Source organism: Macaca nemestrina, chromosome 16, assembly GCF_043159975.1.
Source record: "Macaca nemestrina isolate mMacNem1 chromosome 16, mMacNem.hap1, whole genome shotgun sequence".
Classification (NCBI taxonomy): domain Eukaryota; kingdom Metazoa; phylum Chordata; class Mammalia; order Primates; family Cercopithecidae; genus Macaca; species Macaca nemestrina.
Window position 1 is genome coordinate 85,975,042 of NC_092140.1, and position 27,434 is coordinate 86,002,475.

The 27,434-nt window shown below is 42.6% G+C and overlaps 1 protein-coding gene and 1 long non-coding RNA gene across 4 annotated transcripts in view; one reads left to right on the plus strand and one right to left on the minus strand.

Annotated features, from left to right (window-relative positions):
* LOC139359121 (uncharacterized) lies at nt 1-2,564 on the minus strand. The gene is made up of 3 exons (XR_011614871.1): nt 2,429-2,564; nt 1,993-2,117; nt 1-78 (listed from the first exon to the last, which is right to left on the minus strand). It is a non-coding gene; the product is annotated as an uncharacterized lncRNA (long non-coding RNA).
* Nucleotides 2,565-5,742: 3,178 nt separating this feature from the next.
* The window catches only part of LOC105491746 (mitochondrial ribosomal protein S31), a 67,656-nt gene continuing 45,964 nt past the window's right edge, over nt 5,743-27,434 (plus strand). Inside the window, exons 1-4 of one of the 3 annotated variants that reach the window (XM_071081453.1) lie at nt 5,743-5,816; nt 18,447-18,731; nt 25,595-25,693; nt 26,953-27,111. In XM_071081453.1, the coding sequence (XP_070937554.1) occupies nt 5,770-5,816; nt 18,447-18,731; nt 25,595-25,693; nt 26,953-27,111 (590 nt within the window). In that variant the 5' untranslated portion in view covers nt 5,743-5,769. Of the gene's footprint in view, nt 5,817-14,251; nt 14,529-18,446; nt 18,732-25,594; nt 25,694-26,952; nt 27,112-27,434 lie in introns of those variants that run through there. The other 2 variants (XM_024796036.2, XM_011758416.3) reach the window with 2 other exon arrangements.

Here is a 27,434-nt window from a genome sequence, read left to right on the forward strand (position 1 = left end):
CCCTTGCCTAGCCCAATGGCTGGTAAGAATGAGGTTGGAGAAGAAACCAAGGCGTTGAGAGGCCACATTACACAGGTGCTAAGAGAAAAGCAGGGACTCAGCAAAGTTCTGTCCAACTCCAAAGGTCAGGTGCTCAGCTGCCACACTGTGCAGTGCTCTCTTCCAGAGGCTTTTTTTTTTTTTTTTTGAGACGGAGTCTCGCTCTGTCGCCCAGGCTGGAGTGCAATGGCGCAATCTCGGCTCACTGCAACCTCTGCCTCCCGGGTTCAAGCAATTATCCTGTCTCAGCCTCCTGAGTAGCTGGGGTTACAGGCGCCCGCCATCATGCCCGGCTGATTTTTTTGTTTTTGTTTTTGTTTTTTTGAGACGGAGTCTCTCTCTGTCGCCCAGGTCGGAGTGCAGTGGCCAGATCTCAGCTCACTGCAAGCTCCGCCTCCCGGGTTCAAGCGATTCTCCTGCCTCGGCCTCCCGAGTAGCCGGGACTACAGGCGCCCGCAACCGCGCCCGGCTAGTTTTTTGTATTTTTTAGTAGAGACGGGGTTTCACCATGTTAGCCAGGATGGTCTCGATCTCCTGACCTCAAGCGATTCGCCCACCTTAGCCTCCCAAAGTGCTGGGATTACAGGCGTGAGCCACCGAGCCCAGCCGAGGCTTCTTATTAAAAGCAAGAGGCACCAGACGCGGTGGCTCACGCCTGTAATCCCAGCACTTTGGGAGGCTGAGGCAGGTGGATCACAAAGTCAGGAGTTCAAGACCACCCTGGCCAATATGATGAAACCCCGTCTCCACTAAAAATTCAAAAAAATTAGCCGGACATGGTGGCAGGTGCCTATAATCCCAGCTACTCAGGAGGCTGAGGCAGAGAATTGCTTGAACCCAGGAGGCGGAGGTTGCAGTGAACTGAGATTGGGCCACTGTACTCTGGCCTGGGCATCAGAGCGAGACTCCATCTCAAATAAAATGGCAAGAGGGCTGCAGGAACTGGAAGTTTTTTCTTCTGAAATACATCTCCTTCTACAATATTTTATAAAAGTCGCCTCAGCAGCTTAAAATCCCCCACAACAGTGGCTCTTAGTCTGCTATCTTTATTTTAGGAAGAAAGAAATACATAGATGTTAAAATGCTTCGTATCTCTCAGATGCCCAGGGAAGTGATTGTAAAATCATCTGGTTGGCACTAAATTAAGAAAGTGTCCATGTGGCCGGGCGCGGTGGCTCAAGCCTGTAATCCCAGCACTTTGGGAGGCCGAGGCGGGTAGATCACGAGGTCAGGAGATCGAGACTATCCTGGCTAACATGGTGAAACCCCGTCTCTACTAAAAATACAAAAAAAACTAACCGGGCGTGGTGGCAGGCGCCTGTAGTCTCAGCTACTTGGGAGGCTGAGGCGGGAGAATGGCGTGAACCCGGGAGGCGGAGCTTGCAGTGAGCTGAGATCACGCCACTGCACTCCAGCCTGGGAGACACAGCGAGACTCCGTCTCAAAAAAAAAAAAAAAAAAGAAAGTGTCCATGCAAACTTTGTTCTGAGTGTAATTTCCTAGGAATCCTGGCTGGGCGCAGTGGCTCATGCCTGTAATCCCAGCATTTTGGGAGGTTAATGGGAGTGGATCACCTGAGGTCCGGAGTTTGAGACCAGCCTGACCAACATGGTGAAACCCTGTCTCTACTAAAAATACAAGTTAGCCGGGCTTGGTGGCACGTGCCTGTAATCCTAGCTACTCAGGAGGCTGAGGCAGGAGAATCGCTTGAACCTGGGAGGTGGAGGTTGCAGTGAGCCAAGATTGTGCCACTGTACTGCAGCCTGGGTGACAGAGTGAGACTCTGTCTCAACAAAACAAAACAAAACAACAACAACAAAAAAATCCTAGGAATCCTATGGCCTTTTGAGAACAACATTTTAAAGACGTGGATCACTGCTCTCTGTAGAGGTATCTTAACTCAATAGTATTTCAGACCTAGGTTCCAAATAGGAAACACGTCAGCACACTGACCTCTTGCTCCAGGTAACTGTTTGCTGCACTTGGAATTGCACGATTCGGAGATTTCAAAGCAGCTGGCTTTGTGATGGGTGGCAGGTGTGACGCAGGTCAGAGGTGAGAGGACAGACATGGAATGTCTGCATGGAAAAGCAAGCGTTTGCTATTTCAACAGAATTTCACAATGCACTGGTTCATGACACTAAAAGGAGAAATCATTTCAGAAAATGGATCCCTGGTTCCTATACCACACGGGACATGTTTTAACAAAGTGAGTTCATTGGAGTTGCAAACAGATCAACAGCATAAAACATCTCTGACTCAAATGTATTTATAGTTAATAAGAAAGAAGATGGGAGGCCGAGGCGGGCAGATCACCTGAGGTCAGGAGTTTGAGACCAGCTTGGCCAACATGGAGAAACCCCGTATCTACTAAAAATACAAAAATTACCTGGCTGTGGTGGCAGGTGCCTGTAATCCCAGCTACTCAGGAGGCTGAGGCTGGCGAATTGCTTGAACCCAGGAGACGGAGGTTGCAGTGCAGTGAGCTGAGATCGCGTCATTGCACTCCAGCCTGGGTGACAGAGCAAGACTGTCAAAAAGAAGAAGAAGAAGAAGAAAATTTGCTTTTGATTATGCAATTTTAGTACCCATTAAATACTCCTGGCTGCTGATGTAACTTTTATTGAAAACTCCCATAAGTCTTTTTTGGAGTCAGGTAGAATTTATGTGTTATTTTATTTGTTCCTTTTATTTCTAGTTGACATATACTAATCGCACATATTTTTTGGGTACAGAGTGATATATTAATACATGTATACAATGTGTAATGGTCAAATCAGAGCAATTAACATAGGCCTCACCTCAAACATTTCTCATTCTTTGTGTTGGGAACATTCAAAATCCTCTTTTCCAGCTCTTTGAACATACACAATAAATTATTGTTAACTATATTCACCCTACAGTGCTATAGAGCACTTGAATTTGTTCCTCTTATCTAGCTTAAATTTCATCTCTGTTGACCGGTCTCTCCCTATCTTTTCCTCCCTCTGCCTTTCCCAGGCTCTAATAACCATAATGGAATTTGTATTTTAAATAGATAAACATGGATTTGGATTTCTGTCAATCTACATAGAATAAGAGGGCGATCTGCATCCAGTAAAAGACTTGTTAGAACAGTGTTTTGGGGATGGGCAATTTTTTTCATTTGTCTTTTCCTTGGCAACGTTTTAATGGTACAGGGAAAGAAATGGGGAACAGAAGTGGGAGGAGAAGGAAGCCGAAGAGGGAGAGGGAGAAGGCACTAGCTGAGGCACATATTTTATGAGACTTAAATTTGTTTTTATTTTATTTTATTTCTCTGTGTTCCCTCTGATAGTTAATAATCCTTAAATTTGAATTTGTAAGGTATATATTTTTAAAAATGTAAAACTTATAATAACGAATAAGGGAAAATGCTCATAAATGGTTAACATTTTATGGTTCATCAATAAGAGGAAATACTTTTCTCACATCATATGCTTTAGGATGAATTTGGCCACAATGAACAGAATGCCTGTCAGTTTATGTTTGTTTAGAGACAGGATCTGGCTCTGTTGCCCAGGCTAGAATGCAGTGGTGTGAGCATAGCTCACTGAAGCCTTGAACTCCTGGGTTCAAGTCATCCTCCCACCTCAGCCTCCCCAGTAACTAGGACTATAGGTGTGTGCCACTATGCCCAGCTAATTTTTTTTTTTTTGTAGAGACAGGGGTCTCACTATATTGCCCAGGCTGGTCTCAAACTGCTGGGCTCAAGTGATCCTCCCACCTCATCTTCCCAAAGTCCTGGGATTACAGGATGAGCCACTGTGCCCTGCCTAGTATATTTACTTTGAATATTAAAAAATTCTAGAGGTAGCAGGTTCCAGAGCTGGTTAATTTAACAGCTCAACAATATCTGGGGCAGCTTCTCTGTGGTTCTCTTAGCTTTTCCCTCATGACTACAAGATGGCTGCCACAGCTCTGCCTATCACATCCTCACATGCAACATCCAAAGGCAAAAAGGAAGCACGCTCACATATCTCCCTCTCATCAGAGAAAACAATCTTTCCCAGCAGCCCTCTGTCAGGCTTCCTTGTGTGTTTCATTGGCCGAGAAATAGGTCTCATGCTCCTCCCAAAAATCAACACTTGGAGGAGATTGGCATTAGCATGATTGCTTGAGAACAGGGTCAGCAAGCTGCTTCTGAAGAGAACCAGCCAGTAAATATGTCAGGCTTTGCAGGGCATGTGGTCCTTGTCACATATATTCAACTCTGCCATTGTAGAGCCAAAGCAGCTAGAGACACCAGAAACAAATCCTTATGCCTGTGTTCCAGTGTCCCTGTGGACACTGAAAGTTGAATTTTATATATTTTTTATCTGGCACAAATAATTTTTTTCTTTTTTCTTTTTTTTCCCAACCATTTGAAACTATAAAAAGCATTTTGTATGGTGTGAAGCCATACAAAAACAGGTGGCAGGCCAGATTTGGCTAGCAGGCTGCGGTTGGTCAACCCCTGGTTTGGAGCAATGAGGACTCATCCCCTTGGGGCTGTGGAAGGGTCCACCTTCCTGGAGATATCACCATCCAAACTTGAAAAAAAGAAGGATAAGGGAAGGGTTGTTGGGCAACTGAGAATGTCCCATACAGCATATTAAGGATACGGGAAAATGCTGAGGGATATAATAATTTTTAAAAAGCAGATTACATGTCATGTGCAGGATGATGCCCACCAGTTCCGCCTGTTGAAATCCCTGCCATTCACCGAGATCTATGTTAGACGCAGCCACCTCATAGCATCTGTTTCTGGTTCTCAGAAAGCAAATCGGAGCATTCCTTCCTATCAGTAACAAACTTCCCTTTAGTACCATCCTGTGTTGGATGCTGTCAACCCAAACTAACTGCTGGAAATGCAGAAGTGAAAGAGCCAACGGCTAGCCTCAAAGAAATCATGGTCCAAGCAGAGGAGGAAGAAACAAGCAATTATAATCTGGGGGGCATGCGGCGAGAGGCTTGTGGGTAGTGAGGGCATCCCAGGAGGGCATGAACGAGGAATGGGATAGAAGGTTTCAGGGGAGGGCCACAGGAGACCTCCATGCCAACATGGATTTTGCAAAGCAAGTCGCCTTTCGTTAAGAGGATTAATGTAGGCTGGTGTATGACCTACCACAGGGGCTGGAAGACTTGCAACTAGGCCAGGCTCTTAGGTGTAATCAACAAAAGCACAAAAAGGATTGATTAAAAGGATTACAAGGATATAGAGTGACTCTTCTGCTTGATGGATGGGGACATAAAGTGCCATGAAGAGCTTCCTGAAACAAGGCCCTACATCCACTGCAGATCTGGCCTGCGGCGGAAGCCACTGCCGCTGCCCCTCTAGGGCTCTGGATTTGATGGTTTGTGATGCTGCCCCTTCTTGTGCCAGGGCCACACGCTGGTAACTATTGCTTCTCCAAAGCCTGGCGCCTGCGTTACCAGCATCGCCTGATACATCACTTCTACACCACGCCCACTGCCTTGGATTGCTCATCTCTAAGTTGGTATCTTGTGTAGACGAAGCTGACGGAGGGAGGCTGGGTCATGTGCCTGTACCCTGCTCTGCAAAGAAGCCTGGCCGCGTGTGATCTCTGGCATCTGCCTTGGGGAGGCAGGACTCATTCTTGTGTTAGGAAATTCCCAGAACATAGGCAGGGTTTTGAAACCCTGCTAAGCAGCCAGAAAACATGACACGTGTCCACTCTACACGGACCGAGCATTCCAGTCCGAGAAAACATGCAAAGGCACGGAGGTGTGAACCAGCAGAGCACGTTTGGGGAACGGTAAGCAGTTTGGTTCTGCAGAAGAGTAGAGCAGGGAGTGCCGGGAGAGTGACTTGGAGCAGCCGGCAGGAGTCCCTGCTGAACTCATGGCCCCTGTGGCTCCAACCACAAGGGCAACTACCTATTTTTTTTTTTTTTTTTTTTTTGTCGGGGGGGCAAACAGAAATTTTTTTCTGTCACCGAGGCTGGAGTGCAGTGGCATGATCACAGCTCACCACAGCCTCGAACTCCTGGGCTCAGGCAATCCTCCCACCTCAGTCTCCTGAGTACTGCAGGTGTGCGCCGCCACCCCCACATAATTTTTGTATTTTTCTGTAAAGATGGGGTTTTGCCATATTGCCCAGGCTGGTCTTGAACTCCTGGTTTCAAGTGATCCTCCTGCCTTGGCCGCACTAGGATTACAGGTGTGAGCTACTCCACCCAGGAAGGGCAAGTACTTGTATCTTAGGCCCTGCTGAGGCCTAGGAGCTGTGACTTACTCCTTGCCTGGCCCAGGGCTCTGCCCCTAGTGAGTTTTAGTATCTGTCTAAAGGGATCATTATCATAAATCTGTTGAATTGCATCATTGTTGTGAAGTAGCAAGTGTACACAGCTTCTCTCTCTCTCTCTCTCCTGTGCACATATCTGCAATGTACTATTTATAATTACATTTATAATGGTTCCCCCAGTAAAAATAATCTGAATTTAGACCCTTTATATCTAAATATTTATATGGCACCCATCACTAGATACTTAGCTGTTTATAAATGTTTTTAAAGTACTTTCATTAAATTAATTATTCTGGTCAAACATAGGCAGATACAACCATTGAAAGGACACACAAATAAAGTCCCAGCACAGTTGAGACGCCATCACCTTAGCACTTAGCATGCAAGCTCTGGGTCAGACACCTGAAAGGAAAATCCTAGCCTCTCTGCTTCCAGCTGGATGAGTCAGAAAAGTCTCTGAATTAACTTTTTCACAGCAAAAGAAGTTTAAAATGTTAGTTGTGTATCCTGATAGAAAATATAGACTTAAAAAAATTTGTTTTTAGAGACTGGGGTCTTGCTATGTTGCTCACGCTGGTATTGAACTCCTGGCATCAAAGTATCCTCTTGTAACGGCAATTGTGCCTGGCTAATATAAACATTTGTTTTTTCTTTCCACAAATACTGATTGACCATGAAGGATGTACCAGGCACAGTTCTAGGCTCTTGGGATAAAGTAGTGAACAAGGCTGACAGAGGTCCCTGCTCTCCTAGAGCTTACATTCTAGCCGGGAGGCTGATGATGAAAAAGGAAACCATGTAATTCATAAGGCCTGTAAATTCCACTAGGAGAGAGAATGTGTTGCATTTGTACCTTGATCTGTCTCAAGTGCATAAGACAGGGCATATGATCAGGCACTCAATGAACGTGTTGAATGAATGGAAGGAGATTATTTCAGATAGTGCTGCATGTAGGAAGACAAGGAAACAGCACGACATGACAGAGTGGGAAGGTCGGCTTGGCTAGACATGGTGCACTCCTGAGAAAGCCCTGCTGAGCTAAAGTGGATGATGTGAAGGAAACAATCGTGGGACAGTATTTGGAATGGCTATTCCAGGCCAAAGAAGATTCTGTGCCTAAGCTGAAGGCCCCGAGGCAGGGCTGTGCTAGACCTGCACAAAGAAAGATGGAAAGGAATGAACGGACCTCACAGCACAGGAACCAATCATTTGTGGGTCATTGGCAGGCCTGTCTTTTATCTAACAGGAGACTGTTTCTGCCTCCAGAGGGCACTTGAACATAACAAATGTTATCTAAGGGCCAGCTTGGGTCAGCACTTAGAGAAGCAGTTTCCCGAAGGCATAACTTGAGGGGCCAGGAATGCAAAAAGAAAATAATCTCAGCTGAGGCCTTTGCTTATTGAAATTTGAAAGCATTTCTTTTAAAAATTAAATTTTCTTGAGATAGTTAGTACAATAAGCTCAATGTGGGTGTTCGTACAGTAGTATTAGTTGAATAATATAGCCCTGCCCCTGGTGGAGAGATGACAGAGGAGTTTGACATGTAGAAGGGGAGACGAAAAGCTAATTTAGAGAGATCTTGGCAAGGGTGTCAGGCCTGGGTGAGACCCAAAGCAAGGAGGCTCTGAGAAGCTAGAAGGCAACGTAGAGACGGGCCAAGGGACAGAGAAAATGAGTACAAGAAATCAAGAGGATGGGTGGGGGGAACCAGAGTACTTTGATGTACTTTAGAAATTGCCCTGAGGACAGTTCTGCCTGGTCATATTTCTGTCATCTCCAAAAATTATGTGCTAAGCACGATTTCAGCATAGTTCTATGTCATAAGCTATGCAATACACATTAGCGTGACATGATCCTGGTCTTCCATGAACTTAAAATCCAAAGCAATTTTAAACATGAATATACTAAGAATGAGTCATCTTACGTGGAGGGGAAAGACAAGTATCTAGACAATCTAATTTGAAGGGCACGAAACCACTTCCTCTTCCGTCCCGTCTCCCGTAAGTTCTGCTGCTGTGGGCCTCTCTGTGCCCCTCCCCCTTACTTTGTCTTTTGACTTTGGGCACTAAAGATCTTGTGAAGAAGGTAATGGGCTCTAGGAGACTCATCCATCTAGGTGCAACCTCTCTGGGCCCCCACAGGCCTGGCACCTGTTGCATTACACATCTTGTTCCACATCTGTGATCCCTGCTGGATCACCAGCCCCTTGAAGCAGGGAGCAAGTCATACTCATCCCTGTGTTCCAAGGAGACTAAAGCTACATTTTTCACACAATGTTATACATTTACACTAATATCATCTATCTATATATTATATAAACATGCATGTATGTTCATCTATTGCTTTTTTTTTTTTTTTTTTGACACAGGATCTTGCTCTGTCACCCAGGTCCGAGTGCAGTGGTATGATCACGGCTCACTGCAGCCTCCACCTCCTGGGTACAAGCAATCCTGCCACCTCAGCCTCCCAAGTAGTTAGGACTGCAAGTGCACGCCACCACACCCGGCTAATTTTTTTTGGTATGTCTTGTGGAGATGGGATTTCCCTATGTCGCCCAGCTGGTCTCTAACTCCTGGGCTCAAGCAATCCACTTGCCTCGGCCTCCTAAAGTGCTGTTTTAGGCTGTGTTTGATACTGTAGTTTGATCTGGTTTATAAGATAGACCAGCTGGAGATATATATATATATATATATTCCAGAAAGAAAGAAAAGAATTTCTCAACTTGGAAGATGCAGAGACAAAAATGCTCTTAATCCACCTAGGAAAAAAGAAGGGAAATACCACAGCCCGTGTAGTACCACACACATCATCCATCACCCAAATCAGGAAACCTCATGACAAGTTATGTCTCCAGTGAGCCCATCCAGCCTCATTTTCTCCTTCTTTCTGTGCCTCCAGCTAGTACACCGCCTTTGGAAAGATGTTCATAATCCTTTAATACTTTTGCTAGTGGAGCCACAAGTAAATTGAAGTAGGTAGCTGAAACTGCTGGACAACTGGGTTTATTCTGCAGGCTTATTTCACAAAGAGCAAACCTCAGAAGACTGGGGACATTGCTGACCTGGATAGTTGGATTTTCAAATATTGACCATTCCTGGACTCCTTGCTACAGGGTGTCATACATCTGCCGTGACGCAGGACTGGTCTTGTTGGATAATTCTGATGCCAATGAGAAAATTAAATGAGATAAGAATGTAAATGGTTTAGTATGCAACAATGGCAGTTAGTGGTGTTATTATTCTCATTACCATATTGTGCATGTTTATGCTGCCTCCTGATTTTATTGGAAAAAGTCTTACATGCTTTTTTACACAGAGGCATTGAAAGTTAATTCAGAGTTGATTTTAGGGAAAAAGATTACTTTGGACATAAAATATACAGCTTTATAGACATATTCATTGGGAAATGAAGTTACATATATGGACAATTCTAGTGACTAAAAAGCAATTAATAGAATCAATTACATTTTATTGCCTATGAAGTGCATAGACAAAGTAAGTATGATGGAAAAATAGCATAAAACAAACAGCAGAATATGATACATTTTAATGCACAGGCAAAGTAGCCACAGAGCTTGTAAACCTCACTTGTGCTATGACATTCGTGTTCTGCCATCCTGCCACTTGGGAGAAGGAGCTTCATTGTTTTTACCCTTTTGTGATCCACTAGCATGAACTAGTGGCTAGTTCATGCATATTGGCAGAACATTCTAAATTGTTCTGAATCTTTCTAGATGTATTATTAATTTACTTAGATCTTTCCAAGATGTATTATTTACTAGATTTAAAGTGTTTCTAAGAATTAGTATAGTAATTAAGTAATGGTAGAAATGAATCTGGGATACATTAAATATTATGGGAAAGAAGTTCATTGCAATGAAGTGAAATTGCTTGTACCATTAATTAACCTGCTACTTTAATATCTTCACTGTGGTTTTGTAACTTTATAAGAGTTAGCTTGCTTTAGGCCTGGCACGGTGTGGAGAGAGGCCCAGCCAGCCCCTGTTTCTTCCAGCTATTCCAGCTGAGGCATCAGATGTGTGGGTGAAGAAACCATCTTGGACATTCAGTCTTATCTGATGGCAACCACATGAGGGATCAAAGTGGGGACCACCCAGCTGAGCCCCGTCCACCACAGAACCAGGATAGATAATAAATTGTTGTTTTAAGATACTAAGTGTTAGGATGGTTTGTTGTGCAGCAATGGATAACTGGAATATAGGGTGATTTTGTTTCTTCATTTTCTTGTAAGGCTTGTTGAGTTAATTCGTATAGAATTTTATGAGATAGCTAGGACAAAGTCACCGCTCTGTATCAGGAGCAATTTCAGTTGATTTTCTATTTCTTGCCTTGTTTCTAACAAGTACATTTCCAAGGGGCCCTGGGAAGAAAATGACTGGTGAATCAAATACCATAATAGAAAGTTAGGGGAGGAAAAACATTTTCTACTTTCGGCTTTATTTTTGTCACTCTCATAAATGATTGCTCTGGAAAAAAAATTACACAAGTTATATTAGTTTTTCAAAGGACAGACTTGAAATTTGGGGGGAATTTATTGAAACTCTCTTTATGGTTTAATTTATGGCCAAGTAGAACTATCCTATTAATTCTCTTTTTTATTAAAGTGAATTTTATTTATTTATTTAGAGATAGGGTTTCTCTCTGTCATCTAGGCTGGAGTGCAGTGGCTCAGTCACTGCTCACCGCAGCCTCCACCTTCTGAGCTCAAGCGGTCCTCCCACTTCAGCCTCCCAAGTAGCTGGGGCCACAGGTGCACCATGCCCAGCTAATTTTTTTATTTTTTTGTAGAGACAGGGTCATGAGTTCAGCTTAAGTTCCAGAAGAAGAGAATAGCTATAGGTGGACAACAGCAATCCCTGCCAGAGTGCGACTGGATGGGGCAGGAGACTACATTAACCACGGTGGTCAAAGAAAGCCTCTTTTGTAAGAAAGTGATAGTGGAAGGAACCAAATGGTAAAGAATACTAAATTTCAATTCTGGCTTGTGACCCTCAGCCAGGCACTTTCACATAGTCACAGCCTATCTGCCTGTATGCGGCAGGGAGGTAATTTACTGTGTCTGCACTACCTTAGAGTAGATTAAGAACAGGGTAAATGGGACAAGATCTTCCCCCAGAGAAGCTGTGAAATTGAGATGGAAGTTTTCATCTCCTTTGTCAAGAGTTTTTAGGGTTTTAAAAAACCCATTTGAAGGATATTATAAGAAATCGAGGCCAGGCGCAGCGGCCAGGCGCAGGCGTGTTACGGTGAAACCCCGTCTCTACTAAAAAAATACAAAAAAATTAGCCGGGTGTGGTGGCGGGCGCCTGTAGTCCCAGCTACTTAGGAGGCTGAGGCAGGAGAATGGCGTGAACCCGGGAGGCGGAGCTTGCAGTGAGCTGAGATCCGGCCACTGCACTCCAGCCTGGGCGACAGAGAGAGACTCCGTCTCAAAAAAAAAAAAAAAAAAAAAAAAAAAAGAAAAGAAAGAAAGAAGGAAGGAAAGAAAGAAGGAAGGAAGGAAGGAAGGAGAGAAAAAAGATGAAGTAACTATTAAATGTGATCCACATGGACTGCTTATTACACTCGAGAATGGATTTTCCACTGGGTATCAAGTGATATCAAGAAAAGTATGCCATACTGCTAATATTCTATTTCTTGATCTAGGTGGAGGTTTATGTGGGTGTATTAACTCTGTGATCATTCCTTAAACACATTTTTGGTTAGGCGCGGTGGCTCATGCTTGTAATCTCGGCACTTTGGGAGGCCGAGATGGGAAGATCACCTGAAATCAAGAGTTTGAGACCAGCCTGGCCAACATAGTGAAACCCTGTCTCTACTAAAAATGCCAAAATTCACTGGGGGTGGTGGCGCACGGCTGTACTCCCAGCTACTCAGGAGGCTAGGGCAGGAGAATTGCTTGAACCTGGGAGGTGAGGTTGCAGTGAGCTGAGATAACACCACTGCACTCCAGCCTGGGTGACAGAGCAAGACTCCATCTCAACAATAACAAAAATACATTGTCATCAACATATTTATAATTCATATACTTTTCTGAATTGAAGTTGCTAAAGGTTATAGGAGGCTGTAGTTTTGGACAAGCTTCCTGTACTAGCCCCTAGCACACCAGACTAAACCAGAATAGTCACTTGTGCTAAGTGCCAAGTAATCAAACTGAACTTTGAAATCAAGGCCAGTTTTCCAAAAGCAGGAGATTCACAGCACCAATCAGAGGGGGCCTAATTTACCTGAGCCAGCTTGATAAGGAAATCCCTCTGTTTTAACCCTTTAATAAGGAAGGCAGCTTTGAAATGTCCAATCTGATTTTTATTCCCTGTTTCTATTTTCTTCAACCCTTTTGTGCTTATAAAGCCAAACCCCTCTGCTCAACTCACTGGAGCACTCACACTATTTTATAGAATGAGATGTCACCCTGTTCTAGAATCACAAATAAAAGCCAATTACACTAAATTTGCCATAATTTTGTTTTTTGACAAAGTTATGCTTCAATTTTTTTTAAGTTTGGTTTTTTACAAATCAGACAAAGTAAGCATCCCCAAGTGTACTGTGTAGAGCATTCAGTGACAAAGGTTCTGTTAGTGTTAGTGGATCTCAGGAAGATCTGCTCAATGTAAGCTCTGTTTGAGCATCACAAAAACTCTCCTCCCCACCTTGATTTTTTTTTGAGAGGACAGGGAAAATGTTGATGTAAACTTTGGAATGCCTTTATGGATTTTAGGCTAGTGGTTCCCATGTGTCCTATTAGCCAACATTTCCCACTAGATTTATTCTCATGCCCTTCCAAGTTTGGGAACCCCACATCATTTCTGGGGTCACAGTTCCCTGTTTCATGACGGACAGGTAAAAGCCAAGTCTCTCTCTTGCATTTTTTAATCTTTTTTTTCTTTTATTATTATTATTATTTTTTTTTTTGAGACAGAGTCTCTGTTCCCCAGGCTGGAGTGCAGTGGCACAATCTTGGCTCACTGCAGCCTCCGCCTTCCGGGTTCAAGCTATTCTCCTGTGTCAGCCTCCCGAGTAGCTGGGATTATAGGCACTCGCCATCACGCCAGGCTAATTTTTGCATTTTTAGTAGAGTCAGGGTTTCACCATGTTGGCCAGGCTGGTCTCGAACCCCTGGCCTCAAGTGATCCACCCGCCTTGGCTTCCCAAAGTGCTGGGATTACAGGTATGAGCCACTGCGCCCCTGACACCCAGCGTAAATCCTTTTTTTTTTTTTTTTTTTTTTTGAGACAAGAGTCTCGCTCTGTAGCCCAGGCTGGAGTGCAATGGCGCGATCTCGGCTCACTGCAGCCCCCATCTCCCGAGTTCAAGCGATTCTCCTGCCTCAGCCTCCCCAGTAGCTGGGATTACAGGCGCCCGCCACCACGCCCGGCTAATTTTTTTGTGTGTTTTTTTCGTATTTTTTTTTTTTTTTAAATAGAGATGGGGTTTCACCATGTTGGCCAGGCTGGTCTCGAACCTCAAGTGATCCACCCGCCTCGGCCTCCCGAAGTGCTGGGATCACAGGCGTGAGCCACCGTGCCCGGCCATTAAAGCCATTTTTGAAAAATGAAACCCATGTCTCATTCTGCCTCTACATCAAGAATAAAGACTGAAAGGAAACGCTAATTCATAGGGCAGCAGGTCTTTTAGTAATTTTTTTAAACCTCTTTGGTGGCCATAGAGCATTTTGAGAACGTGGTGAACCCTGTAGACCCTTTCCCTCCAAACATTGCAAAATATTGTCCGTTAAATAAGATACTGATCTCACTGGCCCCATCTGTAGTTTTCGCACAACTGATTACGCCCTCCACTGTCCGGTTTGCGGGTCTGGAACCCGCCTCGGCCGGCGAACCGTTCCTGAACTCTGACAAGCAGTCCGCCTCTAAGACTCGCGGGGTGGGTGGGGTCGCTTGGAGGCAGCTGGCTCCGCCTGGCCGCGGGCGAGTCCGGAACACAGTTACCGGCTCCTGTTGCCCACCGGAACGCAAAGAGAGAGGAAGGCGCCAGGCTGGAAACGGAAGAGAGGGCGGGGACGTGTTTGGCAGCGGTACACACCATTTCGGTTGCGTTCTTGGTTCATTTTGTGTCTCGGCGATGTTTCCTAGAGTCTCGACGTTCCTACCTCTTCGCCTCCTTTCCCGCCACCCTTTGTCCTCTGGAAGCCCGGAGACATCAGCGGCTGCGATTATGCTACTCGCTGCTCGGCACGGAACGGTCAGGTATCGCAGTTCAGCGCTTTTGGCTCCGCAGGTCCTCAGGCAACCCAGTGCCTGGTCCTGTACATTTCAGTTATCCTCCGACTTCCTGGAGTCGATATTATTACCTGCTGGATCTTAGAAGCTATTGCTTTAAATCTGAGGAAAGAGAAATCCCAGAAAGAAAAGATGACTTGCCGAAGGTCATAGTGTGCATGGAAAATAGAGCTACGATTACAAGCTTGGTCGCTGTGCTCTTAATACTACACGCCGCGCCTCATTCCTCTTATCATTTGTCAGTTTACTCAGGTTCCAAAAGCAAAGTTGTTTTTACCTTTTGCCTCCCAAGATTTATTTGATAGTCTCATTTGTTTTCCTTCATTTATTCCTTAGTTCATTACTGAAAAACTTGAAAAACAGCGTGCCAGTACTGGTTGTAAACCCCAAGTGAGACAGTCCTGCCATCACGGAGCATGTAGTTCCAGCAAGTAGACAATTCAAGTGCTATGTAGTGAAGTAATAGCTGAGATAGTGTAGGTAAGCACAGAGTACACTGTTCAGCCAACATGAGTGAATATTTGCTGGGATAGCAAATAGGGACACCTAACCATTTGTAGGGGAGACTCAGGATATCGTTTCTGGAAAAAGTCTGATGCAATCTGAAGGAGGACCACTGGTTGAAGTTAGCCAGGAAAAAAAGGGAATTGCGGCATACTTGGTTTTGGTATTTATCCTCTGAGAACTTTATTATGAAAACCTAATTCCACTGCATAAATTCCATGCGTAACACTCAGAAGACAGTTTGGTTAAGTACAGTGCTGAAGCAGGTTAGTAGCAGTGAAGATGGGAAGGACCAGCTGAATGGAGGAGAAAAATTGCACAGGTAGAATTAAAGGGATGTGACATCATGGGATAATGGTAGGGTGGTCAGAGGTAGCTAAGATTTCAACTGGCTGCGTTGGAGTATTAGGGTATCCTTAATGTTAACGGAAGAATGCGGAGCCAGGCTTGAGAAAGATTTGTACATATGTTATAATTTTTAGAAGACAAAAAATACCTGTTTACATTAGGGGGCCTTTTAATATAGAAAGTGTGAAAAATGGAAAGTCAGTCTGAAAGAGGAGTCTTGAATGTGGTTTTGAAGGTGTTGCATTTGAAGTACTAATGAGATGCTGTCAGTGGAAACAAACTTAGGTGGGAGGTTAAATCTAGAGTTTTATTATTTTTAGTGCTAGGGGGTTACTTAGATGTGATTTTCCTATCATATGGGTTCCTTTCTGTGGTACGATAGCTCTTGAAAGAAAACATTGTAGTAAAGATTATATGTGAGATTCATTCCCCTGATTACCACCTTTCTATTAAAATACCTTGAATGTTAATTTTAAATGTAAAATAATAGACCATTTTCTTAAATGGATTGTACCATATATTGAATGTTATAATGAGAGTCCTGTGTACTGATTATGAGGATACTAGTTATGCAGTTGGTTTTTTTCTAATTTTAAAGTGCCTGATTTGATAGCCTCTGACGTTTTCATTAGCAGATCAAATAGTTTGTTTCAGCATTTTTGGAAATTGCCATTTCTCTTTCATGTAAGTATCCTTAACCTGCAGCTGCCATTTTCTGCCTTTGAGAACTTGATACTATGTATGTGTGTGTGTATATATATATTTATTTATTTATTTTGGGACAGAGTCTCACTCTGTTGCTGAGGCTGGAGTGCAGTGCGCGATCTCGGCTCACTGCAACCTCCGCCTCCCAGGTTCAAGCGATTCTTCTGCCCCAGCCTCCCAAGTAGCTGGAACTACAGGCACCCACCACCACACCTGGCTAATTTTTGTATTTTTAGTAGAGACGGGATTTCACCATATTGGCCAGGCTGATCTCGAACTCCTGACCTCATGATCCTCCCACCTCCGCCTCCCAAACTGCTGGAATTACAGGCATGAGCCACCGCACCAGCTGAACTTGATAAAATATTTAACCCAGTGTCTGATACAGGCTCTTGAGCTCACCCGCATGAGTATCACCTGGGGTCTTAGTTAAAAATGTTAAATTTCAAACTAAGAACTGTGTTTTAAGTCAGCTCTCTGTGTGATTTGTATAACCTCTTAAGATTCATAACTACTGCTTTAACTTCTGTGGGCAACAGTTTGTTCTGTAAAGTGAGAATAATAAAACCTGTTCTGTAAAATTGTAAGGATTAAGTAACGTACATAGCTACTGTAACGTGGTCCTCTGACCAGCAGCGTTAGCATCACCTGGGAGTTTGTTAGAAATGTGAATTCTCAAGTGTCTCCTGGACAAAGCTGTTGAATCAGAATTCTTTGGTGGGACCAAAGTGTGTTTTAGCAAGGAGCATAGATAATTTCTATGGGCCAGGTGTGGTGGCTCACGCCTGAAATCCCAGCACTTTGGGAGGCGAGCAGATCTGTTGAGGCTAGGAATTCGAGCCTGGGCAACATGGCGAAACCTTGTCTCTACAAAAAATTAGTACCAGGTACCAGGAGGCTGAGGTGGGAGGATCACCTGAGCTCAGGGAGGTCGAGGCTGCAGTGAGCTGAGATCACGCCACTGCACTCCAGCCTATCTGACAGAGTGAGGCCCTGTCTCAAAAAAAAAAAAAAAAAAAAAAAATTCTGTGCATATTAATGTTTGAGAAGCAGTGCTGTAGCACGTCAGCTTCATAAAGGCAGGGACCATGAAATTCCTATTTACTAATATATTGTCAGTACCTAGGATAGTGCCCACCACAGAGTAGATATTCACTATATTTAATGAATGACTTTTTAATATACCCTCTTACTGAAACTAACATATTCAGAGTTTTGAAAGTTCTTCAGTAATCAAATACCAAAACAAGTTTTTAACCCCACAGAATAAAATTGGATATTTGGGTTACTTAGAATTAGGAAATGTTTTACATGAGTCTAATATAGATGTAATCATTTGTGTTGTTCTTTTTCATAAATGTATCCGGTGAAGAAAGCAAAAGTGACATTTCTAGCCATTGATTATTCTCTTTTCTGTTCCATTCTAGCTTACCTTACAAATGGTTATGGGTTAAGTGGCATGTAGCTCGATGAAAATGTTGATCAGATTAGGTAACACCCACTCAGAAAGTTTTTTTGAAATAATCTTTTTTATTGATAGAAATTTATTTTTGTATTGTTTAATTATAACTTTTTAAAGAGGTATTATGTTAAGAGCAAGGACTTGCAGTCAGTCACATTTGAGTTTGAATAAGTTGTCATTTATTAACCATGTCAGTGTTTTACTACCGAACCCTGGGGTAAATAGAGGGAGGGAACAGATTTGGGAGCACCAGCACCCCCAGACCTCCCCTGGCCACCAGAAGGACCAAGTGATCAATAGCTCAGCACACCTCTACGTATTTGTGGCACACAGTGTGTCTTAGTTCTTAGTGAGCTGTGAGCTACATGACTTTGGGACTTCTCTGATTTTCAGTTTCCTTATCTGCAAAATAGAGACCTTAGGGAGTTAATGTGGGTATGAGAAATGTACATAAAGTATATTACACAAGATGAGGCATGTAGTATATGCCAATAAATGTTAAGTTGCTGCTGTTATGGTTGTTAACAATAATTATAAAAGGAGACCAGCCTGACCAACATGGAGAAACCCCATCTTTACTAAAAATACAAAATTAGCCAGGCGTGGTGGCACATGCCTGTAATCCCAGCTACTCGGGAGGTTGAGGCAGGAGAATCGCTTGAACCTGGGAAGCAGAGGTTGCAGTGAGCCGAGATCGCACCATTGCACTCCAGCCTGGGCAACAAGAGTGAAAATCCATCTCAAAAAAGAAAAAAAAAAAAAGCAAATGGAAAGGGCTTGAATTGAAAAAAATTTTAGATACATAGTGTTTTACTTTATTAGACTGCGTTGTATTTTTCATTTTTTTCTTTAATACATCTTTCCAGGATGAAAAATATCCAAAGATATTTTGGCACTAACAGCGTGATCTGTAGCAAGAAAGATGAGCAGTCTGTTCGAACTGATGAGACTTCCAAGGAGACTTCAGAGAGCCAAGCCAGTGCAAAGGAAAATACGAAAAAAGACTTGTTAGACATTATTAAGGGCATGAAAATTGAATTAAGCACAGTAAATGTACAAACAACAAAGCCCCCCAACAGAAGACCACTTAAAAGTTTGGAAGCTACACTTGGCAGGCTTCAAAAAGCTACAGAATATACTCCAAAGAAGAGGTAAATTTAATTGTAATTCAAATGTTGTTTGAAACTCCAGTAAGTTTTTCTTTTGGTAAAAAATATTTTTAATACAAGTACTTGGGAAATGTTGAATTAATGAAGAATAAATATCAGCTTGTAAAGACAGGGACTCTAATAATTACTCGAGGCTGAGCGTGGTGGCTCACACCTGTAATCCCGGCACTTTGGGAGGCTGAGGCGGGTGGATCACTTGAGGTCAGCAGTTTGAGACCAGCCTGGCTAACATTGTGAAACCCCATCTCTACTAAAAATACAAAAATCAGCTGAGCATGGTGGCGTATGCTTGTAATCCCAGCAACTTGGGAGGCTGAGGCAGGAGGACCGCTTGAACCCAGGAGGCAGAGGTTTCAGTGAGCCGAGAATTGTGCCACTGCACTCCAGCCTGGAGGACAGAGTGAGACTCTGTCTTAAGCAACACCACCAACAAAATAATTACTTGAGAAATGCTGTTATTGTATTATATTTAAATAATAAGAGGATATCTGTACACAATCCAGAGAAAGGAAAAGAGAAGTGATCTCATTGAGAATTTCACTCTCTTATGTATTTATCAGTGTTAACTGCCATGTAATTGCCTCTTTAAGCTGTTCATTAACAATATCATGTACATCTTGATTTGAAGGTAGCTTAATGTCTGTAAAGGACTTGCTTATTTAAAATTTTCCATTTTAAAGATTCTGGAATAAAGTTTGAGCATGTTGATTACAACTGCTTTATATGACTTCCCTTGATCAATACCTATCAGTGCTTTCAGCTTTCTTGGTAGTTTCCTCAGAGTATTATAATTACTTGTGTTTGTCAAAAGAGTATTATATTTAATTCTAAGTGCAATCAGTGATATCTTGGCATTGTGCAGTAGGTTAAATGGCAGTATTTTTTTTAGTGCTGTGTAATGTTGTATTTCAATGATGTCATTAACTCAAGTAGTAAGGTATGTGGCTTTAGGATAGTCATCACTGACTTCTGTTACCAGAACAAACAGATTTTAATAGAGTCTTCTGTTTCCCAGACTGATTTAACATTTTAATGGAACTTCTTGTTTTCTACATTATATCAAAAATACCTCTAGAAAGTATGACTGGGTGGTAGAGTAAGCTAATTCAGATGATCAGTACCCATAATAGGTACTTCTCCTCCTCCTCCTGCTTTTAGAAACAAAATGGTTATATAAAAATATATGGAAAAAATAATACAAACATATATAAATACTTATCAAGAGTGGCATTTTTAAAGCTCCTAGACCTATTTATGACCCATTATGTTGTTTATTATAATTATAATTGAATTAACTATTACAGAAATGGTAAAGTGAGTTGAATGCTTTGGAAAGAGTCAGCAGGCCGGGCGCGGTGGCTCAAGCCTGTAATCCCAGCACTTTGGGAGGCCGAGACGGGCGGATCACAAGGTCAGGAGATCGAGACCATCCTGGCTAACACGGTGAAACTCTGTCTCTACTAAAAAAATACAAAAAACTAGCCGGGCGAGGTGGCGGGCATCTGTAGTCCCAGCTACTTGGGAGGCTGAGGCAGGAGAATGGCGTAAACCCAGGAGGCAGAGCTTGCAGTGAGCTGAGATCCGGCCACTGCACTCCAGCCTGGGCGACAGAGCGAGACTCCGTCTCAACAACAACAACAACAAAAACAAAAAAGTCAGTACAGGGCCGGGCGCAGTGGCTCAAGCCTGTAATCCCAGCACTTTGGGAGGCCGAGGCGGGTGGATCACGAGGTCAGGAGATCGAGACTATCCTGGCTAACATGGTGAAACCCCGTCTCTACTAAAAATACAAAAAACTAGCTGGGCGTGGTGGCGGGCGCCTGTAGTCTCAGCTACTTGGGAGGCTGAGGCGGGAGAATGGCGTGAACCCGGGAGGCGGAGCTTGCAGTGAGCCGAGATCACGCCACTGCACTCCAGCCTGGGAGACACAGCGAGACTCCGTCTCAAAAAAAAAAAAAAAAAAAAAAAGTCAGTACAGGTCATTTAAAAATTTTCTTTCCAATTAGGTATGAGTGAGGCAAACATACATATGTGGGTAGATCATACACTTAGATTGCTTTGTAAGCTTTCTTACATTCTTGCTCCACTTTTCCACTTAAACTAAAATTGAGAATCTTGGAGGATGGATGTGATGTATATAAAAGATGTGCCTTAGAACCTCTATCATGGTCCTGTGTTCAAAGAAGAGGCTTTGGTCCCACATCAAAAGACTGGTGAATGAGGTACATTTGTTTTGAGTTTTTAAAAGGTGTCTTTTAATTATTTTTTTCCTCCCCTCCCCCTTTTTCAAGGACTCCAAGGTGCACGGGATTAGGTTAATCATGATCTTTGCTTCATGTGGCACTGTCATGATTGCTTCACACATAGCCTGCTTTTCTTTCTTTGTATTATATATTGAACCTTCATTGATATGGTTACCATGGCTACACTACCTCCCAAACTTAATGGCGTAAAACATTCATTCATTATGCTCACAGATTCTGTGGGTTAGCGATTTGACTAGAACACAGTGGGGAAGGCCAGTCTGTGCTCTGTGATGTCAGGGGCCTCAATTGGAAGACTTGGAAGTCTGAGGCTGGAATCATCTGAAGTTTGCTCACTCATAGGTCTGGCAGTTGATGCTGGCTGTCAGCTGAGACCTTAGCTGAGGGTGTTAGCAGAAACACCTACCTGTGGCTTTCTTTGTGGCCTGGGCTTTATCACTGCGTGGTGGCTGAGTTCCAGGGCGGGTGTCTTAAGAGAAAGTGAGCCAAGAGAAAGTTATATTTTCTTTTTAATGACCTAGCCTTGTAATAAGATTGGACACTACCATGTTCACCCTTGTTCCACATTGATTTTCCTGGGATATTTGTTTTTAGTACAACCACTCCTGAGAAACAATCTTAACAAAGATAGAATGTCATTGATAGGAATGGAGCAATATACAGGTGGCCCTCTGTATGTGCAGGTTCTGCATTCACAGATTCAACCAACTTCTGATTGAAATATATATATATAAAAAAAACACAGTATAACAACTACTTACATAATTAGGTATTATAAGTAATCTAGAGATGATTTTAAAGTATTTGGAGGATATGCGTTACTTATACACAGGTACTCTGCCATTTTATATAAGGGGCTTTTGCATCCATCCTGGTGGGGGCTAGAGCTGTTCCTGGAAACAATGCCCGTATCCCACGGTCCCACCTCCTCTGCAGATATGAAGGGACTGCTGTAATGTTACTGTGAACTGCCTAGTTTACATCATTATTGACGTGGTTGTGTTTTCCTGTGGTGCCCCAGAGTGCCTTAAGGCACAGTTTGGGAGCCAGGGTCCCAAGTGGAGAGCTTGTGTCTTCTCCATTCATCTTTAGCTGAGGTAGATTCCAGGCTGGAATCTGGAATTGTCTGAGGGCCCTTTTCCAGTAGTTGATACTGGCTGTTGGCTGAGGCTTTAGCTAGGGCTCCTGGCCAGTACACTTACCCATGGCCTTTCCATGTGGCCTGGGTTTCTTGCCTGGTAACTGGGTTCCACAGACAAATGTCGTGAGAGATGGAAGTGAAAGCTGTATCACATTATTTGATCTAGCCTCAGAAGTCACAGCATGTTACTTCTATCTTGTTCTGTTCATCAGGACAGTCACAAAGTTTCCCCTGGTTTTCAGGGAGGGAAGATAGATTCTCTTGATGGATATGTGGCAATGTTTTGGAAGAGCATGTGGAACCAGAAGTGATGCTGTCACTATTTTCTCGAAGTATAATCTGCTTTGATTATACATCTGGTACCTAATAACGTAGAATTTCAGCTATATTATAGGCAACATTGTCATGACAAAATTGACCCCTAATTCATAGATTGCATCTGGCCTGGGAGAACTATGGGTACCTGATGGGGATACCATATTTAGGACATAAATGCAGTGATTCTTCTTACTGCATGTCCTTTGCAGGGACCCTGGAAACTGCATGTGGCCTTGTTACAAGAGATACTGGCTCCTGTGGGGCAGTAAGCCAGGCAGCTTGCAGATCTCATGTCCTTATTCTAAGATGAATGACTATGTGAAGTGTCACCTGCACGAACACTGCAAAAACTCCTACTGAGAAGGACACCCAAGGCTGCCCTGCTGGCCTGCTGTAGTTCTGCCTTTCATCTTCCTGAATGGACTGGACCAGGTGTCACCTGTAGCGGTCCTTTGGGTCTGAATGTTTAGTGAAACCTAAGAATATCCCTGGTGGTGCAGCAATAACCAAAGTTTCTAGATCTGCTTTAACTTCCTCTTAACCTGATTTATTTGGGAGGCATCAGCTAACTATTACTCCCTTAATTGATCCCTGCTGGGAATTCATTATATTTCACACACCATCCGAAGTGCTAGAGATTGGACATTGAACAAAACAAAGTCTCTGCTTCCTACATTAAAATGGGGGGAGGGATGTAGGAGAGGAGATAAATGTATAACACACACACACACCCACACACACACACACACACACACACACACACACACACACACACACAGTGTCTATACTATGTCAGGTGGTGAAACATGAAGAAAAATAAGAGTGATGGAGTTGGGCCAGGCACAGCCTATAATCCTAGCACTTTGGGAGGGTGAGGCAGGAGGATTGCTTGAGTTTAGGAGTTCAAGACCAGCCCGGCCAACATAGTGAGACCCGGTCTTTACAAAAAATGAAAAAAAAAAGCTGGGTATGATTGCATGCACCTGTAGTCCCAGCTCCTCTGGAAGCTGAGGCAGGAGGATTGCTTGAGCTGAGGAGGTTGAGGCTGCAGTGAGCTGTCATTGTGTCACTGTACTCCAGCCTGGGTGGGGAAAAAAAAAAAAAAGAATAGGGGTGCTGGAGAGGTGCTATTTTTTAAGAATAATCAGGGAAGAACTCTGATAAGGTAACATTTGAGCAAAGATTAGAATCAAATTAGGGATAAAGCCATGCAGATATCTGAAAGATGAATTCCTTTTCAGGCATAGAGGATAGAACTGCTTAGGCCTTGAGGCTGGAGTATGCAGTATCCTTCAAATTTCGCAAATCTGTTTCTTTTCTTTTCTTTTTTTTGATACAGAGTCTTGCTCTGTTCCCCAGGCTGGAGTTCACTGGCACAATCTCAGCTCACTACAACCTCCACGTCTGGGCTCAAGCAGTCCTCCCACCTCAGCCTCCCGAGTAGCTAGGACTACAGACATGCACCATCACACCTGGCTAATTTTTTTTTTCTTTTTGTAGAGACAATGTTTCACTGTGTTGTCCAGGCTGGTCATGAACTCCTGAACTCAAGTAATCTGCCTACCTTGGCCTCCCAAAGTGTGGGATTACAGAAGTGAGCCACCACGCCCAGCCGTTTATTTTCTTTCTTTTTCTTTTTTTCTGTTTATTTTCTTTAAACACATATTCTTAGAAGTGGAATTGCTATGTCAAAAGATGTGCGTTTTTTTCTTTTGCCTTTGTCACCAAGTTGCCTATGTCACCAAGTTTCCTGCCAAAAGCGGTGCCAATTTAAGTATCCACTTAGTAGTTTCTTTCCCTCATCAGAATTCTTTTCTGAAATCTTATGTTATACAGTTTATTTTAAAGAAATTTTAAAAGTACAGAATGTTATCAAGGGGTAAAGTATGTATTCATGAAATACTTTTAATTACAGGATAGAATAGATTGTTCAAAGATACTTTAAAAAGTTCTCCTTACATTGTTAAAATATATGAAGAAAGATCCCTGTATGTAAAAATTATTCAATGACAGAGGCTCCCCCACAATTTTTATTAATTAGAACATTCCCGATTATAAAGCTAGAGAGTATAACTATATATTAAACTATTGTTATGAAATGTATGATTCTAGAAAATGAATATTCATCTGTGTTCTGTGTATACTGTGATGAAATACATAAAAATTTGAAAGTGAAGTTCACAAGTAGTTTATGAAAGAAATACAGTGACTTTGGAATAAGATTAAAGCTTTATTCACAGGTAACAGTTTTGAAAGCACATTTTATTTTAACTGTTATATTTCCCCCCTTTTTTTTTTTTTTTTTTTTTTGTTGAGGCAGACTCTCACTCTGTGGCTTAGGCCGGAGTGCAGTGGAAAAATCATGGCTCACTGCAGCCTCAACCTCCTGCGCTCAAGTGATCCTCCCACTCAGCCTCACCAGTAGCTGGGACTATAGGCATGTGCCACCACACCTGGCTAATTTTTTTCTTTTTTTTCCTTTTCTTTTCTTTTTTCTCTATCCCTGGCTGGTCTCAAACTCCTGGGCTCAAGCGATCCTCCCACCTCAGCCTCCCAAAGTGCTGGAATTACAGGCATGAGCCACCGTGCCCGACCCCTTGTTTCAGTCTTCTGTTTTTCTTCTATTCCTATCAGATGTTAGATCTTTCATACCTTAGTTAAGTCCTTAAAATCTTTCTCCAGGAACTTCAGGAATTTGGGAAGTTTAACTTTCGTATTAGGTAACAGATCATAATATAGAAAGCCAGGTATAAAAAAACATTAATTTGGATCCCACTCATTGAGATGTCAGTTCTCAGTGAGTTAAAAAATGTTGCAAATAGCCAGGCATGGTGGCAGATGGCTGTAGTCACAGCTACTCAGGAGGATGAAATGGGACGATTGCTTGAACCCAGGACTTCGAGGCCAGACTTGATGACATATTGAGACCCTGTCTCTTAAAAAAAAAAAAAAGAAAAAAATGTTATAAATAATTTATTTTCTTTCTATAATAGAATGTTTTTCTATTAACTTCCTCTAATTTAGGAAGCTTTTAAAAGCTTTTTCTTATGAAAAACTTAAAACATATGAAAAGATGTATATGAAAACATAAAATGGTATAACCCCTTTCTACCATTGCCCAGCTTCAACAGTGATCAACATTTTGCCATTCTTGTGTCATCTATGCCTTCACCCACTTTCCATCTCCTACTTGATGATGATTTATGGCTCTTTATTTTCAGGTAAAATTTACAGATATTAAAGTGTAGAAATGTTAGCTGTAGGATTTTGACAAACAGATAAGCCCCTGTGACCCACACACTTACCAAGACACTATGTGTTTCATTTTCACCTTCCCAGTCAGTAGCCATCAGTCCTGAGGCAATTGCTGTTTTGATTTTTTTTTTTTCACCTCAGATTAGTGTTCCCTGTTCTGGAACTTGATATAAATGGAATCATACAGATTTTTTTTGTTTGTTTGTTTTGTTTAAGACAGAGTCTAGCTCTGACAGCCAGGCTGGAGTGCAGTGGTGCTATCTTGGCTCACTGCGACCTCCACCTCCCAGGTTCAAGCGATTCTTACGCCTCGGCCTCCAGAGTCGCTGGGATTTACAAGCACGCGCTGCCATGCCTGGCTAATTTTTGTATTTTATATTCTTTGTGTCCAACTTCTTTCACTTGATCTAATGTCTATGGAAGTCATTCATGTTGTCATGAGCTGAGTACTCTTCCATTGTATGCATGTATCACAATTTATTTTTCTATTCTGATGATAGACCTTTAGGTTGGTTCCAGTAAAGTTTCTGTGAAGTGGTTAACCTGCCTTAATATTTGCTTACAATGTATATTGTTTCCAAAATACAATAGCGTCTAATTAAAAATTCCAGTAATTTATATTTTTTGAGGCTGTTCTGTCCTTCGCCCCTCCACCTTAATATATTGTTCTGAGTTAGTGTTGTGCTTCAGCAAATATCCATTAATTTTAACATTTAACATTTCAAAGTTTATATAAAACCGGTACCTAATGGTTGAGAATTCTTGCCTTTGTCAGAAACTGAATTGAATACTTTTTTGAACACCAAAGTTTTCTCCAAAAATCATTTTTCTTTTCACTAAATGGTACAATAAGCAATCTCTCTTTTTTGTTTGTTTGTTTTGTTTTGTTTTGTTTTTGAGATGGAGTCTCACTCTGTCTCCCAGGCTAGAATGCAGTGGTGTGATCTTGGTTCACTGCAACCTCCACCTCCCAGTTCAAGCAATTCTCTTGCCTCAGCCTCCTGAGTAGCTGGCACTACAGGCGCGTACCACCACGCCCAGCTAATTTTTGTATTTTTGGTAGAAATGGGGTTTCACCATGTTGGCCAGGCTGGTCTCGAACTCCTGACCTCAAGTGATCCGTCTGCCTCGGCTTCCCAAAGTGCTGGAATTACAGGCATGAGCCACCGCACCTGGCCAATCTCTCTTTTTTTCTTTCTCATTTGCTTTTCATTTTCTTTTTCAGAACTGAGCCCCTGAGTCCTGAGTTGGTGGCAGCTGCATCTGCTGTGGCAGATTCTCTCCCTTTTGACAAGCAAACAACAAAGTCAGAGCTGCTGAGGCAGCTCCAGCAGCATGAGGAAGAGTCAAGGGCACAGAGAGATGCAGAGCGATCTAAAATTAGGTGAGTGAATCAAACCTTAAGTCAGTAATGTTTATATCTCAAACTGGGCCATTTTCATGTGGCTAGTGAGTAATACACATAATAGATACCACGTAAGTGGAATTTGTATATAAAATATACCACATAATTTTAGCAATTCAACTTTTTAAAAAAACTTATGTCTTAATTATGATTATAGTTTTTAAAAAAACAATTGAATAAAGTTTTCTTTTAGGAAGTTACAGTTTCTTGTCCATGAAAAAAGAAATGGTAAATTCAGTAATGTTATTAAAAATAAATAACAGGTAGCTTCTCTGAGAAAAGTAATTTCTTCCAGTTAAATA